General features: G+C 42.4%; 1 protein-coding gene across 1 annotated transcript in view; it reads left to right on the top strand.

The window, feature by feature from the left end:
• The first annotated feature begins 1,614 nt into the window (after positions 1-1,614).
• Positions 1,615-11,112, top strand: part of LOC111963344 (sacsin-like) — a 26,487-nt gene continuing 16,989 nt past the window's right edge. The window contains exons 1-4 of the mRNA XM_023986711.2: positions 1,615-1,827; positions 2,044-2,088; positions 2,314-2,401; positions 2,635-2,746. Coding sequence (XP_023842479.1) covers positions 2,063-2,088; positions 2,314-2,401; positions 2,635-2,746 — 226 coding nt within the window. The 5' untranslated portion in view covers positions 1,615-1,827; positions 2,044-2,062. The remainder of the gene's footprint in view (positions 1,828-2,043; positions 2,089-2,313; positions 2,402-2,634; positions 2,747-11,112) is intronic.

The following is an 11,112-nucleotide window of genomic DNA, read 5'->3' as shown; positions in this document are numbered from 1 at the left end:
GTAATTTATACATGTCCATCACCCATTAAGAAATGGGTGATGGACATGTATAAATTAATACATACCATATTAAACTTAACATATAATACTAAATGGAGTGTCTCGGATTTACATAGTGAATAATATGAAATGCTCTGCGACCAGGTTGAAGAGGAGGGTCATGTGAGAAATATTTTTTCAATTGGGGACTCTAACCAAGTGGATTATTTACCTTTAGGCTCCCTACTGGTATATATTAAAACTTAATTAGATATAACTTTTTCTAAACTACAAATTATTAGCTCAATGTAGGCCTACCTCAAAATATTTTGGGAGTAACCTAACTTAAAAAGTTGAGATGAGACATTACATTTTTAGTTAAGCAAGACTAGTGCCATCCAGGAGAAATTTGTAAATGTTTTTAGGTGACAAAGTTCAAATTATAGCAGGGAGGGGGGCTTTTAACTCCAAACCACCACGTCATCATTTTGGGCACCTGCTGCATTATTTATGAAACGTACATAAATGCCTTACTAAATTCTGGCAAGTGGAGATTCTAGGATTTGCTTGCCACACAAATTATTGGGATTTATTAAACTGTCGCACACAACATAAGCATGTTTTCATTGATAAATCAGAACCATATTATAAATGTGCACTAGTGAATGAGCGCTACCCTGCCTGGAAAACGCCCATAATTCTCATTTTATGGTTATAAAACATCCTAATTTGCTGTATGATTTGGAAATGTTGGAATTAGGTGTATCTTAATGAATCAAATTCTAGCACATTTCTGTAGAGGTGTGGGCAGAATGTTTTCATCTTTTTGCAATTGACTTTTTCAAACAAAAAATGCATGCCGCCTATAGCAAGTGCCAAACACTGGCCTGGCATTCTGCATGATTGATTATATATAGAAACAATTTAAAAGTAAATGCTACAGCCCACACTGTGCAAAATAATAATTGTTGTTCAATATTTTGTTTGTCAATAGATGTTTGTTTCTATCGCCTGTCATGGTATAGGCTCTGAGATTAAATAAACCTTGAACTATCTCACAGCAATACTGGAGCCTACCCTGTCTAGGCTACTGGAGCAATACTGTCTAGGCTACCGGTCTATTTACTTTCGAGCATGCTTAGCTGAATGAGCGATGGATAGATAAATTGTAGCCTGATATTTGTTGTGTAGTGGGAATATAACAGTCGTATCAGAAAATATGATTTTGATGTAGGCCCTTTACAATAAAACTCAAAGAAACACATTAGGCTACAAACTGCTATGCGATCTCCTTACCAATGGCAAATGCATGTTTTATCATAAGGCCTATGTTCAATGTTTTTATTAGCCTGCCATTATTATAATTCCTGTGCACCAAACGCCTCAATTCCCCTCAAAATAACAATATTTGCTTGCAATACAATTGATCACTAGAAGTTGTGCATATGCATGGCCTGAGATTTGCGTCACGAAAAGTCACATGTATCAAAGTGGCGTGTTTCGTAGGGAGTCGCCACGCTATTGCCTTTCACAGGCTCCCTTGTTTGAATCACATTCACATCCTGATCAAAGTTTCGTTTCATACACGGAATTGCATGAAAACGAAACAACTTTGTTATTCAGAATCTGACTGGACAGAACAGGATAAATGGGCTATAAAGTTTCATTTCACCACGGTGGAGGAAATGTTGATAAACTGAAACTGTTGAACAGTCTGGTAGGGAAGGGTTATGGAGGGGCTCATACGCATAGACATGGGCATATAAAACCATTAGCCTACTAAGAATATTTAGTCTGACGACATAGGTGGCTTCAGATGACTTCTTCACACTCCGTGAAATGATTGAGGTAAATTGATCAATTTATGTGTCTTAAATACAACAAATGTCTTATGATAACTTTCATTTAGTTATAGGTTATAATTATGACTAGGATACTTGAACATTGATTATTACATTTCTGAACTATAGTGACATTTTTGTTTTCTGTCTGATTAGTACGGTTATATTTGTCCTGCCATATTATAACCCTGATTTATTATAATTAATTCATTGGTTTCTGTAGAATCCTACGATGTGGAAGGATGAGTTTGAGTAAGAGAAAAACACAGTAAGAAGAATACTTTTACCAGTATAATTATTTTAAACCAGTTGAACTAGTTGCTTGGTGTGTGTGGAAATGTCAGTTATATTTTACGAGTTTATAGAATTAAAACAATTTATTCCGAATTTTAGTAGATAGAATGTAGAGATGTAGAAGAATGAGTTTACATTTTCAACAATACTGTGAAAACTAAAATATCCAACTTTTTCACTTCAACCTGTTTTTATTAAGACATTCATTTGGTGCAACAGCGCCCCCTTTCATTGATTACCTGAAGGACATCCTGCGGAGGTACCCTGATGGAGGACAGATATTAAAGGTGAGTTTGATCAATCAATCAATTAATCATGTCATCTGATCACTCTGGAAAAGAGTGTCTGCTAAATCACCAAAATGTAAACCTAACTTAAATATCATCACAGTCACTACATTTAAAGGAGAAGTGTGAGTATCTTGTTTTGTATAAGTTGGCCATAGACCAATTTACTATGCAAACGTTAGTTAAAGGCACCTATGTAAACATCCCTATCCTTATCTGTACTGTGACTATAGGAGCTGATCCAGAATGCGGATGATGCTGGGGCGTCGAAGGTTGTGTTCCTCCATGATGAGAGATGCTACGGCAGACAGAGCCTCAAGACTGAAGGCCTGGGGAAGTACCAAGGTACCGTTGTTTCATATTTGCGAAGATTGAAAATAAATAACATTGATGTTTGACAGTGGGTTTATGAAAGTGTTGTGATTTCACTTTAATAACCCCACATTAGGCAGTAAATGTAGAAAGGGGTTTCTACCACAACATCTGGAAAAAAGGCATAAAACAGAGGGCAACATGCCCAGATTAATATAAGGTGCAGAACTGATTAGGATCTTGATCATCATGCTGGAATGCAAAAATACAAGTGGTCACAGTATTAGGAAACATGCTTGCCCTGGCTCATGCAGTGCCACCAGCAAACATGTGGTGAGCTGGCATTTTTCCAAAAACGTTAAAATCGGTGTGGCAATGCCCCATCACTTTGATTTGGTTACAAAACAAATATTGAAGCAAAAGCGTTGAAAAGAGGGATAAACTTTGACTGTTGTCCTGTTTGAGAGCAGGTCCTGATCTGTATGAATGTTGTCCTGTATGAATGTTGTCGTGTCTGAGAGCAGGTCCTGATGTTTTACTCTGATAATCAGGCTGTAATACACAATTAGTTGGTATATACCGGCAGAAGCTAATGCTTGCAAAATCATGTAAATGTACAAGCCAGAATAACCAGGTTTCCATCCAACCATTTAATGTGGATGAATGACCTGCTGCATAAAAAAGTCACTACAGACCTTATGGAAACATCAGATTTGTCGACAAAATGTCCCAATGTTGACAAAATAAATACGTTAGACAAGGTGGGATATTTTTGGGGGTCTGTGAAATACATGATGCAACAATTGCAGTGGGAATGCTTTTATGCGCAAATATTGGAATCAAGCAATTATGTTGTAGCCATAGAGATAGATAGAGGACTAATCTTTATATCTGTGCCATCGTGGCTTCTGTGACAGCATGGGCAATGCCATTGAAGCTATAAACCATAGGAATCCCCACCCAGTTGACTACTTTGACTACTTTGACTACTTTAAAATGGTGGAAGCATGGTGGAAGCCCTCAATAGAGTCCCACAGTGGAGGTGTCATAATACCCATCAAACCTAGCGATTAAACAGGGAAATAGTTCCAATCATTTTTGATCCAATTAACTTTTACAATAGGGGATTTTAGAAATACTTAAAATAAAATAAGGGCTGTGTTTCGTGAAGGCTTGCCCTGAAGTGACGTTTTGATAACCGTGTAAATCTCTCTAGAACAAGGTGACTTTTATCAATATATTCAACTGTATTTACCCCCCAAAAATGAAATGCTAATTAGCTGCTAATGTGGCTATCATGAAGAACTGCAAATGCCATGATGATCTGGACGAGATTGCCAAATCGAGGTAAAGGTAAGAATCTATGGATCAACTATCTAATGTTAGCTAAATGTAGTAATTAATAAATTGGCTACATTTCTTTAAATTTACAATTCTGTAAACTGTCTTGTGCAAGTTTTAAATTGACAATTGACCAATTCGGCACATTTTGGCAAACTCCTGGCAGACTTGATACAAAATATAGTGTAGTAATGTAATGCTTCACTGGATCAGTCTGAAACTTTGCACAGACACTGCTGCCATCTGGTGGCCATAATCTAAATTACACCTAAACTCCTATCTGATTGTAGATGGAACAAAAATATATATAGAAAACGCATGTTTTTTTGTTTGTATTATCTTTTACCAGATCTAATGTGTTATATTCTCCTACATTAATTTCATATTTCCACAAACTTCAAAGTTTCCTTTCAAATGGTATCAAGAATATGCATATCTTTGCTTCTGGTCCTGAGCTACAGGCAGTTAGAGTTGGTCTGATCCATTTAACAACAGCTGGTGCGCGATCTGTAATATTAAGGAAGTCTCGAGGTTTTGCTCGCCTGAGGTAGAGTACCTCATGATAAGCTGTAGATGACACTATTTACCAAGAGAGTTTTCAACTATATTTTCCGTAGCTGTCTATTTACCGCAACAAACCGATGCAGACACTTAGGCCGCACTCAACGAGCTGTATAAGGCCATAAGCAAACAAGAGAATGATCACCCAGAAGCGGTGCTCCTAGTGGCCGGGGACTTTAATGCAGGAAAACCTAAATCTGTTTTACCTCATTTCTATGTGCAACCATAGGGGGAAAAAACTCTAGACCCCCTTTACTACAAAACAGAGACGCGTACAAAGCTCTCATACTCCCTCCATTTGGCAAATCTGGCCATCAATTCTATCCTCCTGATTCCTGCTTACAAGCAAAAACTCAAGCAGGAAGTACCAGTGACTCGTTCAATACGGAAGTAGTCTGATGATGCTAAGCTACAGGACTGTTTTGCTAGCACAGACTAGAATATTTTCCCGGGATTCATCCGATGGCATTGATGAGTATACCACATCAGTCACCGGCTTCAAGAATTTGCGCATCGACAACGTAGTCCCTACAGTGACCGTAAATGTACATATCCCAACCAGAAGCCATGGATTACAGGCAACATCCGAACTGAACTAAAGGCTAGAGCGGCCACTTTCAAGGAGCAGGACGTTAATCCGGATGCTTGTAAGAAATCCTGCTATGCCCTCTGACGAACCACCAAACAGGCAAAAGCGCCAATACAGGATTAAGATTAAAAACTACTACACCAAAACTGACGCTCGTCGGATGTGGCAGGGCTTGCAAATGTTACAAACTATTAAATTATTAGATGAAGATCAGATCAAATGTTATGACCAATTTATGCAGAAAGCCAAGTAATTACAAAGGGTTCACATACTTTTTCTTGCCAAAAACATCTGCATTGTTGGTTAACGGCTTGTTAGTAAGCATTTCACGGTAAGGTCCACCTGTTGTATTTAGCGCATGTGACAAATACTATATGGGAAAACGATTGGAACCATACCCCTGTTGACCTCTAGGTTTTATGGGTATAATGACACCTCCACTGTGGGGCTCTATGGCACTGCCCATGCTAAAACTGTCTTTTGGCCACTAGAGGCCTCTATCATTCTCTATGGTTGTAGCCTACTACCACCAAGACATGGAAAAGCATACAGAGTTCATATGCATATGGAATAAGTTATCATGAACATAATTTATTGAATAACTTAACTTATGGTGGTTAACTGCACGGTGATGAGCTTCATGCAAATTTCCCAAAAATATTGAGGGTAGGCTAGGCCCTATCATATGAATGATGCTGGTGACATGATGATCGGTTCTTGGCTGCCAATTAATAAAATGATCTTGTTTTTATCCGTATCTCATCATATAACCTACCTTGTCCACTTTATCCGCAAACTGTTGTCTATAGAGCATGATTGGGCAAGTATGTTTGTAAGGCAAGTTTTTGTAACAAAACCATGGTAGAACTGAGCATTTGATGGAAACACAAAAAACGTATTTAACATTTTTGGTACATGAAAGCGTAAGTGCAAAAGTGCTTTTATGTGCACTATGTCATCAAGCAATTTTTTTCTATGCAGATTTGAGAATATTCGCATGAAAATCTGTCGCCAATTGGATGGAAACCTAGCTAATGTTGAATAAAATTACATTTAAACATACTTTACCGGTTGTCTGTGTGGTTTGTCCTTCAGCTGCTCAAAAGCCACCAAGGTAAAGTTTGTTTAATATTGAATATTCAAGATTGCCATGACAATGAATGCATGACAATGGTATATTTTGAATCAGGGGAGGATGGAGAACAATCCACACTTGTTTATTTTTAGAATCTTCAACTTTATTTAAAGATTAAATCTGAAAATTGTGTTTTTTGTTTTTTATACATTTTTATTCAAGAGCACATAAAGAACATGTGCCATACATACACAACATATCTTTGCTGTCTTTAATGAGGGTAATTACATTCACATGTTAAGGTTACATTTAGGCTGAATAGTGGAAATATTTCTGTCTGAGTATGTGATTTTCTGGATTTTTGTTTTAGATTCCGTCTCTCACAGTTGAAGTGTACCTATGATAAAAGTTACAGACCTCTACATGCTTTGTAAGTAGGAAAACCTGCAAAATCGGCAGTGTATCAAATACATTTACATTTACATTTAAGTCATTTAGCAGACGCTCTTATCCAGAGCGACTTACAAATTGGTGCATTCACCTTATGACATCCAGTGGAACAGCCACTTTACAATAGTGCATCTAAATCTTTTAAGGGGGGGGGGGGGGGGGGGCAGAAGGATTACTTATCCTATCCTAGGTATTCCTTAAAGAGGTGGGGTTTCAGGTGTTTCCGGAAGGTGGTGATTGATCCGCTGTCCTGGCGTCGTGAGGGAGTTTGTTCCACCATTGGGGGGCCAGAGCAGCGAACAGTTTTGACTGGCTGCGCGGGAACTGTACTTCCTCAGTGGTAGGGAGGCGAGCAGGCCAGAGGTGGATGAACGCAGTGCCCTAGTTTTGGGTGTAGGGCCTGATCAGAGCCTGAAGGTACTGAGGTGCCGTTCCCCTCACAGCTCCGTAGCGCAAGCACCATGGTCTTGTAGCGGATGCGAGCTTCAACTGGAAGCCAGTGGAGGGAGCGGAGGAGCGGGGTGACGTGAGAGAACTTGGGAAGGTTGAACACCAGACGGGCTGCGGCGTTCCTGGATGAGTTGTAGGGGTTTAATGGCACAGGCAGGGAGCCCAGCCAACAGCGAGTTGCAGTAATCCAGACGGGAGATGACAAGTGCCTGGATTAGGACCTGCGCCCGCTTCCTGTGTGAGGCAGGGTCGTACTCTGCGGATGTTTAGAGCATGAAACCTACAGGAACGGGCCACCGCCTTGATGTAGTTGAGAACGACAGGGTGTTGTCCAGGATCACGCCAAGGTTCTTAGCGCTCTGGGAGGAGGACACAATGAGTTGTCAACCGTGATGGCGAGATCATGGAACGGGCAGTCCTTCCCCGGGAGGAAGAGCAGCTCCGTCTTGCCGAGGTTCAGCTTGAGGTGGTGATCCGTCATCCACACTGATATGTCTGCCAGACATGCAGAGAGGCGATTCCGCCCCTGGTCATCAGAAGGGGGAAAGGAGAAGATTAATTGTGTGTCGTCTGCATAGCAATGATAGGAGAGACCATGTGAGGTTATGACAGAGCCAAGTGACTTGGTGTATCGCGAAGAACAGGAGAGGGCCCAGAACAGAGCCCTGGGGGACACCAAGTGGTGAGAACGCGTGGTGAGGAGACAGATTCTCGCCACGCCACCTGGTAGGAGCGACCTGTCAGGTAGGACGCAATCCAAGCGTGGGCCGCGCCGGAGATGCCAACTCGGAGAGGGTGGGAGAAGGAGGATCTGATGGTTCACAGTATCGAAGGCAGCCGATAGGTCTAGAAGGATGAGAGCAGAGGAGAGAGAGTTAGCTTTAGCAGTGCGGAGCGCTCCGTGATACAGAGAAGAGCAGTCTCGTTGAATGACTAGTCTTGAAACCTGACTGATTTGGATCAAGAAGGTCATTCTGAGAGAGATAGCAGGAGAGCTGGCCAAGGACGGCACGTTCAAGAGTTTTGGAGAGAAAAGAAGAAGGGATACTGGTCTGTAGTTGTTTGACATCGAGGGATCGAGTGTAGGTTTCTTCAGAAGGGGTGCAACTCCTCGCTCTCTTGAAGACGGAAGGGACGTAGCCAGCGTCAGGGATGAGTTGATGAGCGAGGTGAGGTAAGGGAGAAGGTCTCGGAAATAGTCTGGAGAAGAGAGGAGGGGGATAGGGTAAGCGGGCAGGTTGTTGGGCGGTCCGGCCGTCACAAGACGCGAGATTTCATCTGGAGAGGAGAGGGGAGAAAGAGGTCAGACACAGGGTAGGGCAGTGTGAGCAGAACCAGCGGTGTCGTTTGACTTAGCAAACGAGGATCGGATGTCGTCGACCTTCTTTTCAAAAATGGTTGACGAAGTCATCTGCAGAGAGGGAGGAGGGGGGGGGGGGGGGGGGGGAGGGGAGGAGGATTCAGGAGGGAGGAGAAGGTGGCAAAGAGCTTCCTAGGGTTAGAGGCAGATGCTTGGAATTTAGAGTGGTAGAAAGTGGCTTTGGCAGCGAGGACAGAGGAGGAAAATGTAGAGAGGAGGGATGAAAGGATGCCAGGTCCGCAGGGAGGCGAGTTTTCCTCCATTTCCGCTCGCTGCCGGAGCCCTGTTCTGTGAGCTCGCAATGAGTCGTCGAGCCACGGAGCGGGAGGGGAAGGACCGAGCCGGCCTGGAGGATAGGGGACATAGAGAGTCAAAGGATGCAGAAAGGGAGGAAGAGGAGGGTTGAGGAGGTAGAGTCAGGAGATAGGTTGGAGAAGGTTTGAGCAGAGGGAAGAGATGATAGGATGGAAGAGGAGAGAGTAGCGGGGGAGAGAGAGCGGAGGTTGGGACGGCGCGATACCATCCGAGTAGGGGCAGTGTGGGAAGTGTTGGATGAGAGCGAGAGGGAAAAGGATACAGGTAGTGGTCGGAGACTTGGAGGGGAGTTGCAATGAGGTTAGTGGAAGACAGCATCTAGTAAAGATGAGGTAAGCGTATTGCCTGCCTTTGTGAGTAGGGGGAAGGTGAGAGGGTGAGGTCAAAAGAAGAAGGAGTGGAAGAAGGAGGCAGAGAGGAATGAGTCAAAGGTAGACGTGGGGAGGTTAAAGTCGCCCAGAACTGTGAGAGGTGAGCCGTCCTCAGGAAAGGAGCTTATCAAGGCATCAAGCTCATTGATGAACTCTCCGAGGGAACCTGGAGGGCGATAATGATAAGGATGTTAAGCTTGAAAGGGCTGGTAACTGTGACAGCATGGAATTCAAAGAGGAGCATAGACAGATGGGTAAGGGGAGAAAGAGAGAATGACCACTTGGAGAGATGAGGATCCCGGTGCCACCACCACGCTGACCAGAAGCTCTCGGGGTGTGGGAGAACACGTGGGCGGACGAAGAGAGAGCAGTAGGAGTAGCAGTGTTATCTGTGGTGATCCATGTTTCCGTCAGTGCCAAGAAGTCGAGGGACTGGAGGGAAGCGTAGGCTGAGATGAACTCTGCCTTGTTGGCCACAGATCGGCAGTTCCAGAGGCTACCGGAGACCAGGAACTCCACGTGGGTCGTGCGCGCTGGGACCACCAGGCTGGGGTGGCCGCGGCCACGCGGTGTGGAGCGGTTGTATGGTCTGTGCAGAGAGGAGAGAACAGGGATAGACAAAACACATAGTTGACAAATACTTGTTCTCTCCACTGTAGTCTTTTCCATATATTCCCCCACCTCTCCTCTGATATCTGCACCTGTAATTCAACCTGCCACGAGTTTCTAAGATGATCTAAAGTTAATATTAGCATGTTAAAACCTGTTTGGGATAGGGGGCAGTATTTTCACGTTCGGATGAAAAGCGTGCCCAGAGTAAACTACCTGCTACTCAGGCCAGAAGCTAATATATGCATATTATTAGTAGATTTGGATAGAAAACACTCTGAAGTTTCTAAAACTGTTTCAATGATGTATGTGAGTATAACAGAACTCATATGGCAGGCGAAAACCTGAGAAAAATCCAACCAGGAAGTGGGAAATCTGAGGTTTGTAGTTTTTCAAGTGATTGCCTATCCAATATACAGTGTAAATGGGTCATATTGCACTTCCTAAGGCTTCCACTAGATGTCAACAGTCTTTAGAATGTTGTTTCAGGCTTCTACTGTGAAGGGGAGCGAATAAGAGCTGTATGAATCAGGGGTCTGGCAGAAAGCCATTAGTTTAGTCACGCGCACGGCGTGAGCACAAGCTCCGTTCCTTTTCATTTCTAAAGACAAAGGAATTGAAACATTATTGAAGATTTATGATAAAAACATCCTAAAGATTGATTATATAATCGTTTGACATGTTTCTACGAACTGTAATGGAACTTTTTGACTTTTCGTCTGGACCTAGTGCCTGCGCCCTGTGCATTTTGGATTACTGGACTAAATGCGCGAACAAAAAGGAGGTATTTGGACAAAAGATTAACTTTATCGAACAAAACGAACATTTATTGTGGAACTGGGATTCCTGGGAGTGCATTCTGATGAAGATCATCAAAGGTAAGTGAATATTTATAACGCTATTTCTGACTTTTACTGACTCCACAACATGGCGGGTATCTGTATGGCTTGTTTTTGTGGCTGAGCGCTGTACTCAGATTATTGCATGGTGTGCTTTTTCCATAAAGCTTTTTTGAAATCTGACATGTAATTGATAATATTCAGAAGTCGTCTTATATTCGACGTTGAGTGACGTCCTTTAATGAACCTGGTTTGAATAATTTGTTATTACCTCAATGATTTTACAGTCACAATTTGTACTTACTGGTCTAGTGGAACCACAGTCTAGTCGGTCCTTACCTGGCTTCTTTAACAGGGAACGGTTGCTTCCAACTCAAATAATATTAGGCTATAAGAAAACAGAACGCAAAATAAATTCATTCAAGCATATGCGGACCAG

The sequence above is a fragment of the Salvelinus sp. IW2-2015 genome, linkage group LG4q.2, assembly GCF_002910315.2.
Source record: "Salvelinus sp. IW2-2015 linkage group LG4q.2, ASM291031v2, whole genome shotgun sequence".
Classification (NCBI taxonomy): domain Eukaryota; kingdom Metazoa; phylum Chordata; class Actinopteri; order Salmoniformes; family Salmonidae; genus Salvelinus; species Salvelinus sp. IW2-2015.
The sequence above is the reverse complement of the archived record's forward strand: the minus strand, read 5'-3'. Positions and strand labels throughout refer to the sequence as shown.